Source organism: Oreochromis aureus, linkage group 8 (genome assembly GCF_013358895.1).
Source record: "Oreochromis aureus strain Israel breed Guangdong linkage group 8, ZZ_aureus, whole genome shotgun sequence".
In the NCBI taxonomy this organism is placed as follows: domain Eukaryota; kingdom Metazoa; phylum Chordata; class Actinopteri; order Cichliformes; family Cichlidae; genus Oreochromis; species Oreochromis aureus.
Window position 1 is genome coordinate 17826677 of NC_052949.1, and position 24103 is coordinate 17850779.

Below are 24103 nucleotides of genomic sequence, written 5' to 3' on the forward strand. Positions count from 1 at the left end.
CCTTGCCGTATTGGTCCATTTGATCGACCTTTGTTGTTATTATTTATTTTATTTTATTTTCAGTTGTTACAGACGGGACAGACATGACTGAGGGATAGGAAAGGGAGAAAGATGAAGGAAAAGAAAAACAGAGGGGAAGAGGGACAGTGAGAAAGGGCACTTAAAAAGAGAAAGAAGAGAGAAAAAAAATCTCCTGGATCACCTGCTGAGAGAAAAAGAAGAGAAAACAAGCAAAAAAACAACAACAAAAAAAAACAGAGCAACATACTAAACACAACACCATCATGTTAATCTAGCTAAGTGTAAACAGCAGTAAATACTAAATACTGAATGTTGTTGTGTAGCAAGCAGGAACGACAGCGCACAATGTGCTTGGAAATAGCAGCCAATAAAGGTGTAGTTTATGTCTATGAACAGTGAATACCCGTGTGCACACCTGTGTGGATCAGCGCGCTTGTATTCAAAAAGTTTCCCCATGTAATGGTCTGCTAGAGGATGCAGAGAGCCATAGCCCTGTCCCCCAGGGCATGAAGCAGGCATGGAGGAGATCCAGGCTCCAGACATCCAGAGGCCCCAGAGTGCGAGAGCCCAAGGAGGACCACCGGAGGGGCATCCGTGCCACCCTCCTGGGAAGAGCTGAGGAGAGCCCCAGATGAGGGGTCACCCAGTAGCCACGGAGCAGAAGCCAGAGGGGGCTGCAGTGGCGTGCCCGCCGGCTCTCCCAGCAGCCAGCTGTGCCAGAGTGAACCGAGCCGCAGGCCCAGAGGCCGGAGGCCCGAGGGCCCCCTTTGCCCCAGAAGAGGCCTGAGCGAGCAACAGGGCCCAGGCCCCGCCAAGTAGTCACTGGGAGTGAGCTGGTACATACCTGAGCGCCCAGCCCCGGACACCAAGAACCACCAACCCACCGGCCCCTGAGGGCATCAGTTACCGGCAGGGAGTGTGGTGAGGGGAGATAGGCCTTTGGAGGGCCTGGGAGTTCCCAGATGGGTGGAGTGTAAGACCCGACCTGACATATAAACATGGACAAACAGGCACACACAGACACAAACATGCATTCCCACCCTCATGCACACATATACAAATACTCAGCACTCACCCAACGTAGGGATAGACATACATGGACACCGTACATACAATCACACTCCCCAAACAAACTCTATACCCCAGGTCCAGGTACCCTTGCACCTGGAGGGGGAAACAGCACCTAGACCCAGGAGATCTTACCCTTTCCCCCGGGGTGGAGGCAAGCAGACCGCCCCAGGCTCCGCAGCAGCAGGGAGGCCCCGCATCCCAGATCCTGATCGAAGCCGGAGATGGAGGCGCTGCAGGCGTCGGCGTGGAAGCCGGAGACGGAGGCGCTGCAGGCGTCGGCGTGGAAGCCGGAGACGGAGGCGCTGCAGGCGTCGGCGTGGAAGCCGGAGACGGAGGCGCTGCAGGCGGCGGCGTGAAAGCCGCAGGTGGTGGCACTGCAGGCTGGACAGATCCCTTGGACCCTCCAGCGACGACAGAAGACGAAGGCCGGACGGGCCCCTTGGACCCTCCAGCGGAGACAGGAGACGAAGGCCGGAGCGGTCCCTCAGACCCTCCAGCGGAAACAGGAGACAAAGGCTGGAGCGGTCCCACGGACCCTCCAGTGGAGACACGAGACGAAGGCCGGAGCGGTCCCTTGGACCCTCCAGCGGAGACAGGAGACGAAGGCCGGACAGGCCCTTTGGGCCCTCCAGCAGAGGCTATCACAAAGCCAGCAGGCACAGAGTCCTCTGGCAGACACAAAGGCAATGGGTGCTGTGCTGAGCACTGGCTCTGGCCAGACAGCGCTGACACGGAGTAGTTCTCTGAGGGCTGCTTAATCTTCAGGGGTCCAGAAACAGCTGGGGACTGAAACCTAGCTTCTGGGGAGGCCCTGGAGTGCATAACTGTGCCCAAAGCAACTAAAGCGCGAGAAACTCCATGGGTGGCAATCAGATTTTCTCCCTAGATGGAGTGAATGAGTGAAACTGGTAACACTGGAGCCTGGGCTACGGGTAGCGGGGACACTGGAGCCTGGGCTACGGGTAGCGGGGACACTGGAGCCTGGGCTACGGGTAGCGGGGACACTGGAGCCTGGGCTACAGTTGACAGTGGAGGCACTGGAGCCTGAGCTACGGGTGACAGTGGAGGCACTGGAGCCTGAGCTACGGGTGACAGTGGAGGCACTGGAGACTGAACTGAGGGTGGCTGCTGGGCAGCTAACTGAGCTGAACGTGGCTGCTGGGCAGCTAACTGAGCTGAAGGTGGCTGCAGCGGATAAGCAGTGCTTATTGCTGTCTGCTGCACAAAACACAGCCCCTGAATAAATAGTCCCACAGTTCGAAAAAGAAAAAGAGTCTTCACTCACCACAGCCAGCAATGCTGAAGTCCCCACGTCCGGCTGTGGAGTGACGCGCCGGAACAGAGAAGAGCCGCTGTAGGCGTGTTTCCACAGCACAACGAAGCTCCTCCGGGGGGTGTTCCAGCCACAGGCTCAGAGGATTCTCCACAGTGAAAATAATGTCATCCCTTAGCTCCTCAGATGGATTGCAAACTGCTGGGTCCATGCTGGCTGGCTCGTACTGTCACGTCTGGCGTGGCAGACATGTGGACTAGTAGATAAGGACCCAAGAAGCAGCTTGTGACGAGAGTGAGCTTTATTTAGCCAGGAGGAAGACAAACAAACAAATGGCGAGGCGAGAATAACTTAAACTGGAACAACTAACAAAACAAACTGAAAACCAAACCCAGAGATGACGAGAGACACGGAGAGACACGGAGAGACACGGAGAGACACGGAGGGAGATACGCAGGAAGATGGAGGGGAACAACACAGACGAACCAGCAACGAGGACGGGTGAACACACACTATAAATACACACAGTAATCAAGGGATGGGAAACAGGAGGGAAACACACCTGGGAGACATAACAGCTGACGAGGCAGGGGAAACGTAAACAGAACACACTGACATAAGACAGAGACCTTCAAAGTAAAACAGGAAACATATACATGTAATGACACAGACTCAGAGATGCGGACTAAACACAGAGACCTACTAAACTAAGGGGATACACAAGCAGGGAAGACACCAAACAGAGGGAACACAACTAAACCCTAAGAAACCCAAAACAACAGTCATAATACAAAAACTATCAAAAGTAAAAGTACACAACCAAAAACACTGGGTCACCGACCCAGGACCATGACAGAAACTAGGTTTAAGCTCCCCAAACTTTGTATTTCAAGTTACACTACTGATACAATCAATATAAAATGTATTTATTTTTCAGCCACAAGTACATTCTCTAGCTCAAACAGTTAGGATGCCTGGGTCGTTGACCCAGGGCTTTTGAGTTTATTATATTATTTATCTTTTCTAGTCTTTGGTTTCTTTCTTAGAGTTCCGTCTTATGGTTTATGTCTCTGTGTTCTATAGCTGCTCTGTCTCCCCTGTCGGCTGTATCCCCTTGTTAAGTTCGCGTCTCTGTGTTATGCTTCCTGTTTTACTTTGAAAGTCCGTGTTTCATGTTAGTGTATCCAGTTTTGCTTTCCTTGTCTCGTTAGTCCTGATTTGCCCCAGCCGTGTTTCCCTCCTGTTGCCCATTCCCTGATTGCTCCCTCTATGTATTTAAGCCCTGTGTTTCAGTTTGTCATTGTCGCGATCTACCCTTATCTTGCTGTGTGTTCTGTCTACGTAAGTGTATTTTGTATTCTTAGTTTTGTTACACTTTTGAGTTCAGCATTAAAGCTGTTTTGAGTTCACGTCTGTCTCCGTAGTCTGCACTTTGGGTCCTTTTCCTGTCTGCACACAGCCTACACATAACACAAACAACACAATTGTTTAACAAACAAATACAGTAGCTTGGTATATTGTAACATTTGTGATGATGGTTTGTTTCCCAGCCCTGGCATTACTGCCTGAATGACTGTCATGGATTTAGGTGATCCAAATGCAATGCAATGATGAAAGTCTTTAACAATGTTGTAACTTCCCTTAAGTACAGTGGAAGTGGATGTGGGTTGGAGATGCAATGAGATGGAGAGCTCATCTGTCCTGGTGTCCTGCAAGGAAACAATCATATTCTTTAGAACACCAAGTTATATTTACTTTTTAAAAACATTTTTTTCTGCATTTGCTGCAGAAAAGACCTTAATTTTGACAATGTAGCTGCATTATTAACCTATTACCAAAAGAAATACTGTAACTTTGATATAAACAGTTATGCCATCCATCACTTTTCTTACTGCGAGGAGGCTGGCAGCCTAATTAAAGAATCCCCTCCCTCTCCCCAGCCACCTCCTCCAGTGCAATTCCAGCAGGTCGTGGTTCTGCTTCGGGGCCTTTTGTGTTAGGACATGGCCAGAACACTTCACCCAACAGACGCCCAGGAATCATTCTTGTCAGATGTCTGTACCACCTCAACAGTTTATTTGTCGATTGTATGTTCCCCTCTTTGCTCATGTGACAGGTTGAAGGACTACTGTTGAAGGACTACTGCATATAAAACTGTTCAGTTAATACTAATTCATATTAGTTAATATAAGGACACGAATAATGTAAATATGGTAAGAAAATGGTTAAGAGGTTATTATTTTTCATGTTATATTAATGGTTTTCATGTTATTTAAGAGAACTGCAATCCATACATCACTGATTGGCTAGTAAGCCTTTTCTGGGATTGATTAGTAGTGTCTCTATTCTCCACTAGGGGGATTTCGCGCGCGCCCTCCTCATTGCAATAAACAACTGCGTGAGAGACGCAAGTCATAATCACTCTCGTGATTCTTTTCCCCCTGATTTCAAGTAAAAGTGTTTAAAAGTTGATATATTTCCAATTTGTCCACTGTTAAGATATTTGAGAGGTAATCCTTCATTGTTTTCTAAGCTTTAGAAGCATTATACTACAGTTTGGTGCACATAGAAGTGGGGGTTTTGAGCCTCAGTTTTATACTGTATAATGGCCATTAGGATAACGGCAGGAGCTAAAAACGCCGCTATTGTCAACCATTTTGTAAGAAGACATGTACAAAAGGCCCCGTAGTTACGGTTTTATTGTGTTCAGTTGTTCACCTATAGTTTTTTACAGTGGCCAGTAGGGCTCACCCCACCGCTTTGTATGAGAGAGACTGTGGGCAGGGAGAAACGTGGGCAAGGCACCTGACCTTTTCTGCTCCAGATTACCGGCAGAGAATTGGTCATTCCGTGAGAAGTGTGCGTTAATGAGCAACGTAAGTTTGTGATGTGTGAGGATGTGATAATAAGATGTGTTTGGGACTGTAACTGAGGTTAGGGGGGAAATGACTATGTTTCTGTCTGTGCCGTTAGCGGGTGCCAAGCTAAGCTAAGCTAACTCTCCTGCCGTGTGGTTGGGTATAACTGTGTACTGTGTTAGCTCTCTCAGTGGGTCTATAAGTGAGTCGTGGGTAATATATGGCCTATGGTATTAAAGGGGATGTTAGTTTATTTCCCACCTGTGTTTATGTTGATGTACTCTGGAGTTATTGTTGTGAACACTTTAGTAATGTAGTATTTTCTTTCTGTTCCTTTCAGAGACCACACACACACACACACACACACATATACATGCCCACACACCTGAACCTGTATGCAATACCTGCTCCTCTGTTACCTTTAACTGTGTGAAGTCAATACAAGAGTCTGCACTATCCTCGGTGTCTTCATTGTCTCCCTTCTGAACATTCATCCTGGCCTTGAGCAGTGTTCTGGCCGACACTCCGGGGAGTGGTAGCTGCAAACCCGAACTAGCACCTTACAGTCCTCCCAGTCCAAGCTATCTATCCAACATTAATGGTCCTTCGAGCCGGATGTAAGCTGCCTTTACTCTAAGAAGATGGATGATATTCAGAACTTCTCAGCCCTTGGTGCGCGCCCACGGCGTAATGTACATCGTCCCCTCCGCTATGAAGCTTATGAGACTGACTTCCCCGGGCTTGGTGCAGGTTACCAAGAGGAAAGTGAGACAGGAGGCGACACCCGTTCTTCCCACCATCCTCCGTCTGACCCCTCTGATGACCGCTCACACGGCCATGTCACACCATTGAGGGCAGAGTTAGAAGATATGCAACGTGAAAGGTTCTTGTTCCAGCAGTCCCATGACCAGATGAGAGCCGGGCTGGCTGATTTCCAGGCCCTTCATGCTAGTTTGCTGCAGCTGCTGGACCGTGCAGAGAGTCTGCAGCTCAATCCACCGCCCAGAGCCCCTGCTGTTCATCTCCAGCCACCCCCTGCTGAAGAGGAAGAGGACTGGCCTCCACCACCTCCTCCAGTTGTGTTCAAGGAGGAATCTGTCTCCAGCCAGGGTCCAGTTGCGGACCGCATCGATACAATGATGAAAGAGCTCCAGGATCTGAAGAGGGAGTCTATGGCTGCACAGAAGAGTCAGATCATCCCCCCACATGAATCTAAGCCAGGGTTCACTTCTCCTCAGCCAAGGACCACCTACCCTCCAGCGCCACCTCCGAGAGCACACCCCCCTCCATTGCAACCACTGCCAGCTCCACCTCCGTCCTCATCTACTCCTTTCTTGACCTCACAGATGTATAGACCCCCCGGCTTAGCAGCGGCCCCAGATTTGACCTACAGGGGGCCTCGTCCGGGCATTCCTAAGCTCACACGCCGTGATCCTGGGGAATTTGCTCGTCTAAAGATGGCGCTAGAGAACTTATTGCCCCCGGAGAGTTCAGAGCTCTTCAGGTACCAAGTCTTGTTAGATCACCTACACCTGGAGGAAGCAAAGTTGATAGCGGACGCTTACCTCCATTCTGCCACGTCCTTCAGTGACACCATGAATGCTCTTAACGACAGGCTTGGGCAGCCCCACCAGCTTGCCCTGAGAAGAATTGCTGCTGTCATGGACTCACCGGACATCCGCCGAGGGGATGCAGCCGCATTCGAGCGATTCTTTCTCCACATCCAGTCGCTCGTGGGCATGCTGAAGACTTTAGGCCCTGATGGGGAGGTCGAACTCCAGTGTGGCTCCCATGTGGCTCGACTCCTTAGTAAGCTTCCTTCAGAGCAAAGAGCTGATTTCCGTCGGTGCATGTACAACCATTCTGGTCAGGCTTACACCCTGGACGACCTGGCTACCTGGTTAAAGTACGAATCCTGGTGTCAGGACTATGACGGCTTGCCCACTCCAACGATCACCAAAGAGAAGCCTGATGTCAGACCAAGTAGGCGCTCTGTTGCGATTCTTCACGGTGGAGAGACCTCACCCAGGTCACTAGGTACCACTCCAAACAAAGCTAGGCAGCAGCCCTACTGTGCCTTTTGCGATAACCGTGCCCATCACCTGAGTCAGTGTCCGGAGGTCATCAAGCTGAGCCGCGAACAGTTCACAGACTGGATAAAGACCAACAAGAGGTGCTGGCGTTGCGCTCGCTCCCATCAGGCAGCACAGTGTACCCTCAAGAAACCCTGCAGCCTGTGTCAGGGTCATCATCTGTAGGTCCTTCACGACGTGAATTCTAAGCCCTTAAAGACACATGGCCCAGTGTCTGCTCCCCCACGAGAAGGTGAGAATCCTACGGGCGTCCTGTACCTCGATCATCCTACAGAGAGTGGCCAAGTCCTGTTAAAGGTTGTCCCAGTCATCCTTCATCATAATGGCAAGACTTTGAGCACTCACGCAGTTTTGGATGATGGGTCAGAGAGGACTATGCTGCTATTCAATTCAATTCAATTCAATTCAATTTTATTTATATAGCGCCAAATCACAACAAAAGTCGCCTCAAGGCGCTTTATATTGTACAGTAGATAGCACAATAATAAATACAGAGAAAAACCCAACAATCATATGACCCCCTATGAGCAAGCACTTTGGCGACAGTGGGAAGGAAAAACTCCCTTTTAACAGGAAGAAACCTCCGGCAGAACCAGGCTCAGGGAGGGGCGGCCATCTGCTGCGACGGGTTGGGGTGAAGGAAGGAAAACAGGATGAAAGACATGCTGTGGAAGAGAGACAGAGATTAATAACAGATATGATTCGATGCAGAGAGGTCTATTAACACATAGTGAGTGAGAAAGGTGACTGGAAAGGAAAAACTCAATGCATCATGGGAATCCCGGCAGCCTCGTCTATTGCAGCATAACTAAGGGAGGATTCAGGGTCACCTGGTCCAGCCCTAACTATATGCTTTAGCAAAAAGGAAAGTTTTAAGCCTAATCTTGAAAGTAGAGATAGTGTCTGTCTCCCGAATCCAAACTGGAAGCTGGTTCCACAGAAGAGGGGCCTGAAAACTGAAGGCTCTCCCTCCCATTCTACTTTTAAATACTCTAGGGACAGCAAGTAGGCCTGCAGAGAGAGAGCGAAGTGCTCTAATAGGGTGATATGGCACTACAAGGTCATTAAGATAAGATGGGGCCTGATTATTTAAGACCTTGTATGTGAGGAGCAGGATTTTGAATTCAATTCTCTCTTTCTAGTCCCTGTCAGTACCCTTGCTGCAGCATTTTGGATCAGCTGAAGGCTTTTCAGCGAGTTTTTAGGAAAGCCTGATAATAAAGAATTACAGTAGTCCAGCCTGGAAGTAATAAATGCATGAACTAGTTTTTCAGCGTCACTCTGAGACAGGATATTTCTAATTTTAGAGATGTTGCGCAAATGGAAGAAAGCAGTCTTACATATTTGTTTAATATGTGCGTTGAAGGACATGTCCTGGTCAAAAATGACTCCAAGGTTCCTCACAGTGCTACTGGAGGCCAAGGTAATGCCATCCAGAGTAAGAATCTGCTTAGATACCATATTTCTAAGATTTTCAGGGCCAAGTACAATAACCTCAGTTTTATCTGAATTAAGAAGCAGAAAGTTAGCGGCCATCCAGGTCTTTATGTCTTTAAGGCATTCCTGCAGTTTAACTAATTGGTGTGTGTTACCTGGCTTCATGGATAGATAGAGCTGCGTGTCATCTGCATAGCAGTGAAAATTTATGCTATGTCTTCTAATGATGCTGCCTAGGGGAAGCATGTATAATGTAAATAGAATTGGTCCTAGCACTGAACCCTGTGGAACACCATAATTGACCTTAGTGTGTGAAGACGACTCCATTTACTTGAACAAATTGGAGTCTATTAGATAGATATGATACAAACCACTGCAGCACAGTACCTGTAATACCTACAGCATGTTCTAATCGCTCTAATAGGATATTATGATCAACAGTATCAAACGCAGCACTAAGGTCTAGCAGGACAAGCACAGAGATGAGTCCACTGTCAGAGGCCATAAGAAGATCATTTGTAACCTTCACTAAAGCGGTTTCTGTGCTGTGATGAGCTCTGAAACCTGACTGAAACTCTTCAAATAAGCCATTCCTCTGCAGATGATCTGTTAGCTGTTTGACAACTACTCTTTCAAGGATTTTTGATATGAAAGGAAGGTTGGAGATTGGCCTATAATTAGCTAAGACAGCTGGGTCTAGAGATGGCTTTTTAAGTAAAGGTTTAACTACAGCCACCTTGAAGGCCTGTGGTACATAGCCGATTATTAGAGATAGGTTGATCATATTTAAGATTGAAGAATTAATTAATGGCAGGACTTCTTTGAGCAGTTTTGTAGGAATGGGGTCTAAAAGAGACGTTGATGGTTTGGAGGAAGTAATTATTGAAGTTAACTCAGAAAGATCAATTGGAGAAAAAGAGTCTAACTTAACATCAATGGTACTAAGAGTAGCTGTAGATAATATTACATCTGTGGGATGATTATTGGTAATTTTTCTCTAATGATAAAAATTTTATTTGTGAAGAAGTTCATGAAGTCATTACTAGTTAACGTTAAAGGGATTGTTGGCTCAGTAGAGCTCTGACTTTTTGTCAGCCTGGCTACAGTGCTGAAGAGAAACCTGGGGTTGTTCTTATTTTCTTCAATCAGTGACGAATAGTAAGATGTTCTGGCATTGCGGAGGGCTTTCTTATAAAGCAGCAAACTATTTCTCCAGGCTAAATGATGATCCTCTAAATTTGTGACACGCCATTTCCTCTCCAGCTTACGAGTTATCTGCTTTAGGCTACGTGTTTGAGAATTATACCACGGAGTCAGGTACTTCTGATTTGAGACCTTAGTTTTCACCGGAGCTACAGTATCCAGAGTCGTACGTAGTGAGGAGGTAAAATTATTAACAAGATAATCGACCTCTGTTGTAGTAGCGTTCAGATAGCTGCTCTGCTCTGTGTTGGTACAGGGCATTGAAGATGATAACAGTGGGTGGATTATATTCTTAAACTTAGTTACAGCACTTTCAGAAAGACATCTGCTTTGATAAAGTCTACTCTCCACTGCTGTGTAATCAATTATTGTAAATGTGAATGTTATCAGGAAATGATCAGACAGCAGAGGGTTTTCAGGAAACACTGTTAAATGTTCAGTTTCTATGCCATATGTTAAAACAAGATCTAGAGTGTGATTAAAGTGGTGGGTGGGTTCTTTTACATTTTGAGAGAAGCCAATTGAGTCTAATAACAGATTAAATGCGATGTTGAGGCTGTCATTTTTAGCATCTACATGGATGTTAAAATCACCCACAATAATTATTTTATCTGAGCTGAGCACTAAATCAGATAAAAAGTCTGAGAAATCAGAGAGAAACTCTGTGTAAGGCCCAGGTGGACGATAGATAATAACAAGTAAGACTGGTTTCTGAGTTTTACAGCTGGGTTGGACAAGGCCAAGCTACCCACCGCTACCCACCGCTGCCCAGAAGCTTGACCTTCAAGGCATCCCAGAGACACTTCCATTGCGCACTATAAGGCAAGATGTGCAAACTTTACATGGATCGTGTGTCTCATTCGTGATCTCCCCTGGTGGCAAACCTAAGCTGAAGTATAAGGTCCGCAACGCCTTCACCGCCACTCGTATCGACCTAGCCGAGCACAGCTACCCTGTGGAGTCCTTGCAGCGGAAGTACAGACACCTCAGAGGCCTGCCTCTCCAGTCCTTTAAGAAGGTCAAACCTCTCCTTCTCATTGGCAGTGACCACCCACAGCTCATCACTCCAACTGAAGCTGTCCGTCTTGGTCCACCGGGTGGTCCCGCGGCTATGCGCACCAGGTTAGGGTGGACACTACAGGGTCCCTCCAGCCTTATCGGCTCCTCTTCGCTGCCACAACAGTGCCTTTTCACGACCACCATTCCTCCCCAGGTGAGTGAGCTACTCAAACATGTAGAGAAATTATGGCAGGTAGATGTCGTCCCAGTGCCAGAAGGCAAGGTGGTTACCCGTTCAAGAGAAGATAACTATGCAGTTAGCCTGCTAGAGCAGAAGACAGTTCGTGTAGAAGTCGAGGGCATCCAATGCTATGCCACCCCGTCCTTCGCCGCCAGAACATGCCACACCTTAAAGCTAGCCCTAACGCGGTTGTTCCCAGTTTGTGAAGTGTGGAGAGAAGGCTCCAGAAAGATCCAGAACGAGCTAAGATCTACAGGGCGGAGATAGAGAAGTTGGTCCAGGCCGGTTCAGTGGTTAAGGTGTCCCCCTCTGAGGTTGCTCAAGCAGATGAGTCATGGTACATCCCTCACCACCTTGTTAGCCACAATGGCAAAGATCGCCTTGTGTTTAACTGTTCGTTCCAATTCCAAGGCCAAGCCCTCAACGAACATCTTCTACCTGGGCCTACCCTGAGCGCATCGCTCCTTGGTGTCCTCCTTCGCTTTCGAGAGCATGCCGTAGCCATTACTGGTGACATTAAAGGTATGTTCCACCAGATTCGCCTTCTTCCCGAGGACCGTTCCCTCCTGTGGTTTGTGTGGCGGGATCTGCACCCTGAGGAACCTGTGGCCGTTTATGAATGGCAGGTCCTCCCCTTCGGTACAACCTGCAGCCCATGCTGTGCAACCTTCGCTCTGCAGCGCCACACCAGGGACCACACTGAAGGAGATGATCCGCTATGTCACTCTGTGGGACAGTGCTTCTATGTTGATAACCTTCTCCAGAGTGTGCCGACCCCTGAAGAAGCCCGGGACCTAGTGGACAGGCTAAGAGCCCTCCTGTCTTCTGCTGGATTTGTCCTTCGCCAGTGGGCCAGTAATGAGCCCAGCACCATTGGCCACCTACCTGAAGACCTCAGATCCACAAGTGCAGAACTTTGGCTCACTCAAGACAAATCAGACACCTCTGAGCCAACTCTGGGCCTTAGCTGGCACTTCCCCACGGACACTTTGGGTTACAAACACCGCAAAATCAGTTATGGCACCCCCACTATGCGGAACATTTATAAGGTTCTCGCAAGCCAGTACGACCCACTTGGCTTTATCCTACCGTACACCACCCGAGCCAAGATGCTGGTGAGGCGCCTTTGGGATCAACAGAGGGGATGGGATGACCCGCAGCTTCCGTCAGAACTACTGCAGCAGTGGAAAACCTGGGAAGAGGAGTTGCCGTTCCTTGCACAAATCCTGCTTCCTTGCCCTTATCTCCCAAAGCACATCACGGAGTCAGTTAGTGAGAGAGAGATTCACATCTTCTGTGATGCACCAGAGCAGGCTTATGGTGCAGTGGCCTACATGAGAACAGTGACAGGTGATGGCAGCTCACATCTGGCCTTCCTGATGGCTCACTCCCGTGTTGCCCCTAAACGCATTCTCTCCATGCCTAGACTCGAGCTGTGTGGTGCCCTCTCCGGAGCTCATCTCTCCCGTCTCCTTAGAAATGAGCTCACTCTGGACATAAAGAGAATAGTGCTGTGGTCTGACTCCACTACTGTACTCACCTGGTTGAGGTCCGAGTCATGCCACTTCAAGGTCTTCGTTGGCACCCGCGTGGCTGAGATCCGGGAAGTAACTCACTCGCACACCTGGCACTATGTGGATTCAGCCCAGAACCCCGCGGATGATATAACCCGTGGGAAGTCCCTTCCAGAGCTGACCAGACCCAACAGATGGAGTCAAGGGCCTCCTTTCCTGCTCCTAAGTCCAGAACAGTGGCCTCCAGAGCCAAGCGGCACCCTGGCTGAGCCGCCAGGCCCATCTGAGCTCCGTAAAGAGACCTTTTGTGGAGTTTCTACCACCTTTGACCCTGCCACCTCGAACTTCAGCAAATATGACACCTGGACACAGCTGCTGGAAGCTGCTATTACGCAGTTGCATGGGGCGGCCAAAGGCGGTGGAACTTCATCGGCTTATGACTATATTCAAGCGGAGATGCACGTTCTGAGAGAAGCTCAACAGGAGAGCTTTCCTGAGGAGTATTGACTCCTTAAGCAGGGGAAATCTATCAGTCGCAGCAGTCGTCTCCTTGCACTATCCCCTGAGTTCGACCGCGAAAATGAGGTCATCCGTGTAGGTGGACGTCTTCGCCGCTCTGAAGATCTCGCCTTTACCAACTCCCATCCTTTAGTTTTGGATCCAACACATCCAGTCACCCGCTTGCTCATCCAGGATGTCGACAGTCGCCTGCGTCATCCAGGGCCAGAGAGGGTCTTCGCGGAGATTCGGCGCACTCACTGGATCCTGAGAGGCCGGGAAGCAGTTAGGCATTTTCAAAGGACCTGTCTTGAATGCCGCAGATGGAGAGCCCACCCAACTGTTCCCAAGATGGCTGACCTGCCAGTTGCGCGCCTCCGCCTTTACAAACCTGCCTTTTATTCGACAGGCGTGGACTGTTTTGGACCCTTTGAGGTCAAAATTGGGCGCCGTGTGTGGAGAAGAGGTGGGCATCATCTTTAAGTGCCTTACTATCAGAGCGGTCCACCTTGATGTCCTAACCTCCATCGATACAGATGCCTTCCTAATGGCACTTCGACGGTTCATTGCCAGGAGAGGAACCCCAGCTGAGCTGTACTCCAAGGGAACTCCAAGCAGCTTTGCAGCCATGACCACTGACCTGCAGAAGCTCCTGGCTCCTCAGAAGATCGTCTTCCACTTCAATCCACCAGCGGCTCCTCATTTCGGGGGAGTGTGGGAGCGGGAGATTAGATCTGTCAAGACGGCACTCTACACTACAGTAGGATCCCAACCCCTTCAAGAAGAGGTCCTCCGCATGGTCCTTGTGGAGGTGGAGGGCATCTTGAACTCCAAACCACTATGTTATGTCCCATCTGACATCAGTGATTCTGATCCAGTGACCCCCAACTGCTTTCTGATGGGGCGGCCTGACGGAGCACTTCCTCAAGTGGCTTACCCTAAAGAAGAGCTCCTGAGTCGCCGGAGGTGGAAGCACTCCCAGGTGCTGGCTGACCACTTCTGGTCTCGATTCATCCAGCTGTACCTTCCGAGCCTGCAGCTTAGGCAGAAATGGCAGTCATCTCCCGCGGATGTCACAGAAGGTTCGGTGGTGATGATCGTAGATCCTCAGCTGCCACGCGCTTCCTGGCTCGTGGGTCGCATCTCCAAAGTCCACCCCAGTCCCGACGGGCACATCAGGTCTGCTGACATCAAGGTGAAGGACCGGACCTTCACCCGACCTGTGGCGAGGATGGTGGTACTGCCTGCCCTCCCGGACGAAGACAAAGGACAATCACTGTGACTTTGTTAGTAAAGTTGCCTTTTGTTGTGAGCAAATGTACTTCATACATTTGGGGGCGGCTGTACAAAAGGCCCCGTAGTTACGGTTTTATTCTGTTCAGTTGTTCACCTGTAGTTTTTTAGAGTGGCCAGTAGAGCTCACCCCACCGCTTTGTATGAGAGAGACTGTGGGCAGGGAGAAACGTGGGCAAGGCACCTGAGCTTTTCTGCTCCAGATTACCGGCAGAGAATTGGTCATTCCGTGAGAAGTGTGCGTTAATGAGCAACGTAAGTTTGTGATGTGTGAGGATGTGATAATAAGATGCGTTTGGGACTGTAACTGAGGTTAGGGGGGAAATGACTATGTTTCTGTCTGTGCCGTTAGCGGGTGCCAAGCTAACCTAAGCTAAGCTAACTCTCCTGCCGTGTGGTTGGGTATAACTGTGTACTGTGTTAGCTCTCTCAGTGGGTCTATAAGTGAGTCGTGGGTAATATATGGCCTATGGTATTAAAGGGGATGTTAGTTTATTTCCCACCTGTGTTTATGTTGATGTACTCTGGAGTTATTGTTGTGAACACTTTAGTAATGTAGTATTTTCTTTCTGTTCCTTTCAGAGACCACACACACACACACATACACATGCCCACGCACCTGAACCTGTATGCAATACCTGCTCCTCTGTTACCTTTAACTGTGTGAAGTCAATACAAGAGTCTGCACTATCCTCTGTGTCTTCATTGTCTCCCTTCTGAACATTCATTCTGGCCTTGAGCAGTGTTCTGGCCGACACTCCGGGGAGTGGTAGCTGCAAACCCGAACTAGCACCTTACAGTCCTCCCAGTCCAAGCTATCTATCCAACAAAACATGTTCTGGCATCTATTGTAAGCACTTTAGTATATTGGTTTATTATTTAGTGTTTTTCTTCCACCATGTGACATTAAGCAGTACAGAATGTGAAACATTTATGTTCATTTTGATTGCAATAAATGACTGCATGAGAGACGCAAGTCATAATCACGCTCGTGATTCTTTTCCCCCTGTTTTCAGGGGTGTAACACTCACTCGTGAACAACTGCCTGACATACCTAAAGTCCTCCACTTGAGGTAGCAACTGATCCCTGATGTAGATTGTGCACTTCATTCTTTTCCGGCTGAGGACCATGGCCACTATTAAATTCGGATCTTTGAATTCTTTTGCCCACAGAGAAAGACCGGACTCAGTGTGGTCAAGCTCAAGAAATCATCTTTATTGTACATTTCCGGAAACGGAGAGCTGTTAGGCGCTAGCAAGCACCCACAGGTCTAAAAGCATTACAAGCTAAATGTGTATATATAGTCCTCTTATACGTCACACACAGCTTCGATCAAAACAACTCTGCAGCACCCTGCCTAGTTTCACTTTCTGTCTGCACGCTTCCTGTTCTCTGCACAAAGCGTGCAGTTTCCAGTCAGCCTCTGACCTAGTTTATACTCAAAGTTGGCCCTTTCTTAAGCTGGAAGCAAACTATATTAAAAACAAGTAACAATAAGCACTAAATAAGCACCAACAATATATTTATTTTGTGACACCACAGAGGTGATGATTCATATTGCCACCGCTCCACACTCAGCTGTGAACTGCTCCAGAGAGAGCCGGAGTCCACCATCTGATGGTTATTCAAGCCCGACAGGACCCTTCTTCAGCTTGATGGTGGTTACGACCACGACAGGCATCAACCACCTTGTGGCCGCTGCTCTTTGCAGCACACCCAGCTATGGAGGTGTAGAACTACCTAGCCTGCCTCAGAATGCTGTGAAACTGGGAGTTGATGATCTCCTGAACTGGGGGTCTCTGTCAGGCATCCTCAGTGCACCCTCACTATACGATTGAGCTTGCCAGGTCTGTCCGGCATGCTGCTCCACCACCTGATCCAACTGACCACCGAGTTTTGAGCAGTTGATAGCTCAGCCCCTGTCTTCACTGAGTGTAAAGAACATACAGCTGCAGATAGCTAAGCTGTGCATGGAGATGAGTATCTCTCAACCTCTTGCACACACTCCCCACCGGAGAGATGACATTCAGTGTCTCATTTGTCAGTCTTGATAGTCCTGACCATGACCCAACACACAATAATGTCATGAAAGCTTATTTTTAAAAAGGGCTATGCAAAAATCGCCACTAAATTTTATTTCTGGTAATCTGCTGAATGATTTGGGGACAAAAAGTTATTTCACTGTTCAAAAACTTCACATCAAATCAAATCACTTTTATTGTCACGTCACATTACCGGTACACTGGTACAGCACATGTGAGTGAGATTCTTTTGTGCAAGCTTCACAAGCAACAGTGGTGTGCAAAATACAAGAAACATAAGAACTTTCGTAAGAACTTGCAGACTTCACTATATATGATCAGCCCCTATTGACATGATATGATATATATGGGGATATGGGATATGACCTTTCAAAAAATTCAGACAAAACTGTTGTTGTTTGTATTTACTTACACAGCATGTCTTGTAGAATTTACTGGAGTCAGCAGCAACATCAGAGAGCAGTCACATCTCAAGTCTAATAACAGAAGAAAGGAAAATATCAGTAAAGAGACTATTTCCTCAAGCCAGCACACAAATGACCCAGAGAACTGACCCATCATCCAAAACTGCGTGAGTGCTCAAAGTCTTGCCATTATGATGAAGCATTCAGCATAATTAATATAAATGACAATGAAGATTACTAATATATTGGCAAATCAAAATACTTACCACTTACCTAATGTCTATCTGTCCAACAGCTCCTTTTCTAGACTTGTAAGCGTTTTATGTATTTTGTGGAGTGCTGGTCTGAGCCTTGAAGAAATTAAAAAGCAAGCAGAGGGAGAAACACCAAAAGATTGTTTATTAGCTGATTTGATTCTTAATGGCTGTGCAGCCAATAAAACTTACAACATAGAAAGTCAATGTACTTCTCATACAACCAAATTACACTAAGACATATAGTAATTATTATTAAAATAGTTATTTAACATCTCCAAAAGTTGATTCTGTTCATCTGGATGTAGCGTTTTCAGTGGGAGTCATTTAACATCTACCACTATGTCTAAATGCTCTCCTGAATCTGTGGTATTGTGACATTTCTATTTCTGTAATTGGCATTACAATCTCTGATAAGCAATGACCAGATAAAACATGTGGCAATGTTTATATTTAACATAGACTACCCCTAAATGTTTCTGATGATCAATTACGGATATAGAATTTCACTTGTTTATTTAGAAGCACAAGCTAAATTACTTTTTTCCCCACCTTTACAACCAAACTAGTTGTTCAACATTTAGCAGGTTCATGGATGTGTTAAATTTGGCTTTCAGAACAAAACTTGTATCTGAATATAATTTTAAACAAAACAAATACTATTAAGACTACTAACTTAAGAAAAGTTAGTAGTCTTACTAACTTAAGAGTGTTACTAACTTAAGAAAAGTTAGTAGTCTTACTATTAAGTTAGTTGTAGACTAGAAAAGTTTGGGTTACAAAACCTGTGCTGACAAATGGTATGAGGACTGTAATAACTTTAAGATCACTTTAATAGTTAATTGCACTACTGAGCACTCAGAATAAAACAGAATAGACAGTTATAGATTCACATGATTTGAGAGTTGTTTGTGTAGGGAGTGAAAATTAGGACAAGGTCAAATAACAGTAAACTCTCACAGACAGTTGCTGAGTGATCACCTATTCCTAACTATTTAAAACTACCAGAATGAAATCACGAAAGCCCCTGTTTGAGATTCCTTCACACAAATCTTCACTTAGCAATCAGTCTGCAGACCTTCAAAGGTGCCACGTCTGCATTATTCTTTACCAGCATGGATGGAGGAACTCAGAAGGCAGATGAGAGTCGGAGTAAGAGATAGAGGGGTCTGAGTAGTAGCCTGATTAGATCCAGTGACTGAATTCAACCTTCATATCAACTTTCTAGAGTCTAGAAATGCATACAGTCAGTGTGGGCGAGGGAAATCAGCCAGGACAACTCATGAAATGTCTGCTGTCATTTTGGTGAATTCAGTTGTGTAAATCCACAAAGAGTAGCAGGTCAGCTGATCAAAGCATGTACATCAGGAAAATCTACTGTAGCACCCAATATAAATTATTGTGAGTTGTGATTCTTTCCCCACACTGAGCCACTAAAACTGATTTTAGAGTTCCCCCACCTCCTGAATCCACTTTAACCCCTAACTGTACCAATTTGTCTGTTTAGATTCAAAGACATCCTCTACAATGTAGGCAACAGAAAATGGAGTATTTTTATTTTCCTTCTTTTTCTTCAGATTCAAGCTGTGCACAGTTGGAATAAAAAAAGGTTAGACTAAAGTTTGTATTCTCATCTACTGATATTATTTTATAATTATGTTAATATAAGACAGAAAAACAGAAACATTCTCCAAAGAGCTACTTTTTACTTTGTTACTTTGAGTACATTTCAGAGCTCGTACTTTTTTACTTCTACTTGAGTCAAGAAGTTGAATCAGTACGTCAGCTTTTACTGGAATAATTTTTAACAGTAGCATTTGTACTTCTATTTAAGTACAGGATGTCTGTACTTTTTTGTCCACACTGGTGTGGACAAAAATTGGTGGCTTCACAGGTTTTGAACCAACAGAGAATAAAACTGGGAACTTTTGTGTTTTCAGAGCTATGTATCATTTCAAAAGTTCCAGAAACTTCCAAGAATTTAAAAAAGACAGTAAAACTGCAGAAACACTGATAAATAATTTTAATTGTCATTTAATAAGATCAGGAAGGTCACAGTTTTCTTCATGTTCTAGCAATACAGTACAGTATTAAGGACATAAGCAATGTGCATCACTGATAAATAATTTTGTTCATCTGAGAAAGTAACACACAAAGCCTTCATAACATGAACTTCATAAATGAATCAGCAGGTTTTCATTTTCCATTTTGTGGGTTAAGCTACTGTCGTTTTGCAAATTTTGAAGCCAATATAACCTTATCCCGCTAACACTGTGAAAGTCCAGCTTTTCAGATCCAATTAAAATCAAATCACTCAAAATGATTCTCTGGAAAAGAGTAGAATTCTTAGAACAGAGTTTATTAAACATTGTCATATAAACAGCAGAACAGTACATTTAAAAGTGGAAATAACACATAAAAAACAAGCAAACGAAAAAGCGAAGCAAACTGGAGTGTAGAGCCTTAAAGCACAAACACAGAAGAGACAGACAGGAAAGAAGCAGCAGGAAGAAGAGAGCGAGCACATATCGGACTCATCTTATATAGGGACAGGGATCCCCCCTCCCGTTTTTAGTTATCCTTTCATCCTCTGTTTTTCTCTTTTCATCTTCTGCTTATGACATACACAGCCCTACACCATAACTTCTTGCAAACCAATCTCTCATCCATCACTGCATAGGGTCCCTTTGTCAGCTTTATGGCCAAAGTGAGTCTGAAAGTCTACAGAAAGGCAGTTAATCAGTTAATCCATCTAACACTTTTGTTGGGCGCCCATGCTAGACATAAGCTGCTATCCATGCTGTGTAAGGGTTTACTTCATTGCCTTCTGGTGTTTGAGGCGAGGGCCAGAACTTCAGGTGCCTGCCCTGCAGAGGCCAGGTTTGTTTTGCTTATAGAAATATTAAAAGGCTGTACAGTTCTGGCTTTAGTCATTCACAGAGCCGTCTGCTTTTACCTTACAGCCATTCACATCAAAGGAACCTCTTACTTCTCGGCAGCTTAGGGAGCCTTATGTTTATTTCCTTATAGCCGTTTGAGGGGCTTATGCTTTTATCTTATAGCTATTTGAAGGGGCTCATCTTTTTTAGCTTATAGCCCCAGAAAAGGCAGCAGGCCCTTGCTTTGCATCCATCCAAACAACTGCCTGCCTCTGTTGTACAGCAGTTGAAGGGCTGCACATGCCGTGAAGCAGTCCAGTTAAACACAGCTGCATGCTTCTGCTGCACAGCCGTCTCAAACCACTGCATGCTTCTGCTGCACAGTTAAATGCAGCTGCATGCCAAGAAGGGTCTTATGCACATACTTTAGCAGTGCCAAGTTGAATTAACCCTTTGTTGGACTAGTCACAGTAGGCCATAAAGATATCAAAGGTTTCCTACTGACCCTCATTGTTACATTTTTAAGCAGTATTAATCAACATGTGTTCATACAACAAGTGGCACAAATTTTTCATTAATATACTGGGAGATATATATGACCTATATATATGGGTCATGTGATTTGAACATACGGGTTAAATGTTTAACACAGTGACTCCACTATATAAACACTTCATTATGAGTATGCATAGTATATATGAGTATATATGATTACACACAATTTATGAAAGTAACTATGATTCCTTGTCTAGTGTATACAGGTATATATGTCATAATAAAATCCACAACACTACGAGTGCACTTCAAATGCAGCAGTAGCTGCACTGATGGAGGCAAGAAAGGTTAGAAAAATTTAAATAGTAACTACATCCTTCAGTCACCTCTTGGTAAACTAAACTAGGTCCACACGCCAACATCAAAGCGTACCTTAACATTTACCCAGAAAGTGGCACATTCTTATAACGCTGGATTTCATAACTGCCAGAACTACACTGTAAATAGTGTAGGTGCATCCGTTTGTCACCCACACATTGCTCTGGCAGCTCAACAGAGATGTGGAAAATGCCGCAATTGTTCAGACCGTGCTGGCCTCACAAAATGAAAACTTGTGCATGTCATTGCTTAAAGTAAACTAGACTGACGTGTGACAACAGCTAAGTTCTTTCTCACAGGTTGTCATAATCAAGAGATAGCAGAGATAACATGGGAGCAGAGGTAGCCTTCACCTTAATAAATTATTTTTCACACTTTTCATGTCAAACATAAAGAGCTACATTAGAAATCAGCGAAGCTCAGTTTTAATTAAATGGGGAAAGAATGCATGTGCTGAAGTGAGGCAACGGGTTGATCAGAAAAGTTGCTGATGACGTCTTCTTTCTGTTTTTAGCTCCAACTCGAGCCCAGTGCAAGACTGAGGAGCAGCAGACCCAGGGAGAAGCAGGTTGTGGAGGCAGAACCGTTGCTCCTCTGAGTCCAGACTATTCTATCTGTTTGATTTTGTACGCGTCTGTAGACATTTGTAATGAGTTGTGATGTGTTGTTTTCGACACGAACTGTGGTGCTGAAGAGGTCAATCTGGTCATGAGACATTTTTTTGTTTCCAGTTAGCTCCATGAATCACTAACAGTGTTTATGTGCTTGCAGCAATGACAATTAGGAGACACAAGGAAGAAATGAAATAACACCTACCAGATCTTTGCTGACTTTAATCGGTTCCTTAAAAACGGTCCAGACCACCGCCTCATTACAATTGGGGGTCGTCAAAGATCCAAGGTAGCGGTAATACTTAGAGAGAGACACATTGCCAAGCAGGTCTTTCAGGGAAAACCCGGCTGCAATCGAACTAAACGAAACGTTGTTGCCTGAGGACAGAAACAAGGACTACATGAAGGAACTATTAATGAGACGATTTCGAGCCAGAAACAAGAAAGGAGTTTTTTTTTTTTTCAAAACTGTTACCTTTTTCTGTGATGTTGGCCAAGTAAGAGGTCAAATTGCGCCAGCTTTCCGGCTGACCAGTTGAGTTGTCTGACATTACCTGGAAAAAAATGCATATTGATTGTATAGTTTTTCCTCATAGTTTGAAATAGACCAACAAGGAAAAACACCTCAAAGATATCGTGATGCAGCAATACATAATAATTCTCTTTGAGACATAACAGCTATATCTGAAGTAGACAGCAGGCATTATAAAAACTTGTGTGCTGCTTCTCTCACCTCAATGAAGAAACCAAGTGCTGCAATTCCGGTGGGATCTTTACTGGCATCAGCTATACACCGATTGTACATTTCCTTGGTGTTCACAATATGCAGCTGGGAAAATTAAGTTATACAGATTTTTTCTTATTTTTAATATCAATCTTAAAATTTTATTAGCAAAGAAAAATGTCAATATCATTAATATAATATGAAAAAACATCTGTACCTCCATAGGATAGCGCTTTCCATCCACTGTGTGCTCTGAGCCGGGGACAGAGGAGCCGTTGCCCCAGTGGAAGTGGAATTGTAGGGTTTCGTATACATCGGACAGGTTCCCTATTGTAATATTAACTCCTTTCGTAAGGTTAACTCTGACTGTAAGAGAATGGAAACACAAAAAACAGGATGAAGTTATACCAAACCTGCGAGACGTAAGTGGGAAAATTCAGCTGAAGGCCAGTGCATTTAATTGTAGGATAGGGAACTGCATTGAAATTCCAGTTATACAAGTTTTCGTTTTTTGTTTTTTTTGTTTTTTTTGTAGTTGTTAAAGTAAGTCAAAAACAGAACTTTCAGGGTACGAAAACACTTTTGTAGCCACTAATTTCTTATAAAGCCATAAACCCAGTTCTGAGCTCTGAGTGCTCAGATAGAGTAGAAAAGCACTGTATAAGAACCATTCTCACCTGTTTCCCCAGTATTTTCTATGGATATCATCTTGGAGGTGTTATCATAATTTTCAAAATGAATTTCAGTCAGGTTGTCGTTCGGTTTGGCAGATTCTGAGACGATGTTAATGGGTGACTGTCGAGTTCCGTTGCAGTTGGGGTAACTTTTTGGCCAGTTGGGCTCATCTACATCTAACAAAAAGGACACATAAAGTCACTGAAGTGCAGTCACCCAGTGGGCAACATATAATAGATGTACTGGGTACTTACTGCATATATTCTGGTGATAACACCAGCCTGGATGAGAAGGGAGAAAAGTTAACATTCAGAATGCCATGACGAGAAATATTGCGGAACACTAATTTCAAAATATCTCAGAAAATAGGCTCATCAATGAATACACACCACGTGGTCCCGGTTCACAGGAATCAGTGGGCACAAAGATGCACACAGTAAAGGCAGCTAGTACAAACCACTTCATCTAAAATGAGCAAAAAGCCACATTGTTTATAACAATAATATTAATAATAATCAATCAGTTTACTAAAATTAATTAATAATACACTAGTGTTTGAAATGGCAAATTTACTTAAAAATAAACTTTGAACATTAACATAAAAATTAAGTAATGCTAAACTTTTAAATGCTACTGTTAGCTTCTATTTTAGACTCTAGGCTAATTCTTCCTTCCGTCTAGTTCACCTGCAGCACAGTGTCTTACCTTTGATGTACCTGTGCCTCCGTTCAGCCTGTTATCAGATGCAGCTCAGCTCGCCCTCCCTCTTTTTATTCCCTCAGTCCAACCCTGCTGCTGGCTGGAAAACACCTCCATAAGACATGTGACTGGATCTTCATCTCTGCAAAATAATTACATGGAATGATCTCTATGGGGTTTTTTTAAGTTGTTTTTTTCACCTTGAAGCACTGTCGAGGAAAAAGGGATGACAATCCTTTGCAAGAGAGAGAGGCTGTTTTGTCGCAGGGTTTTGGTTTGAATCATGTTAATTGTAAACTGAGTACTGACTGCTGTCTCAGTTTTTCTTTTTTTCTTTTTTATACCAACCCCTTTATACGAATATAAAAATCTTCAACATATATGTGGTTTGCCCTGTACTTTCTGGGAAACACAGAAACCAGTTTGGGAAATCCAAACAA

The 24103-nt window shown here is 45.4% G+C and overlaps 1 protein-coding gene across 1 annotated transcript; it reads right to left on the reverse strand.

The window, feature by feature from the left end:
* Positions 1–19210: 19210 nt before the first annotated feature.
* LOC116317819 (carbonic anhydrase 12-like) lies at positions 19211–23715 on the reverse strand. Its single transcript, XM_039616612.1, has 9 exons — positions 23670–23715; positions 23354–23429; positions 23219–23245; positions 22967–23140; positions 22507–22655; positions 22299–22394; positions 22041–22119; positions 21771–21943; positions 19211–21656 (listed from the first exon to the last, which is right to left on the reverse strand). Exons 2-9 carry the CDS (start codon positions 23427–23429, stop codon positions 21465–21467), a joined length of 966 nt encoding a protein of 321 aa, XP_039472546.1. The 5' UTR covers positions 23670–23715; the 3' UTR covers positions 19211–21464.
* Between the last annotated feature and the right edge of the window lie 388 nt (positions 23716–24103).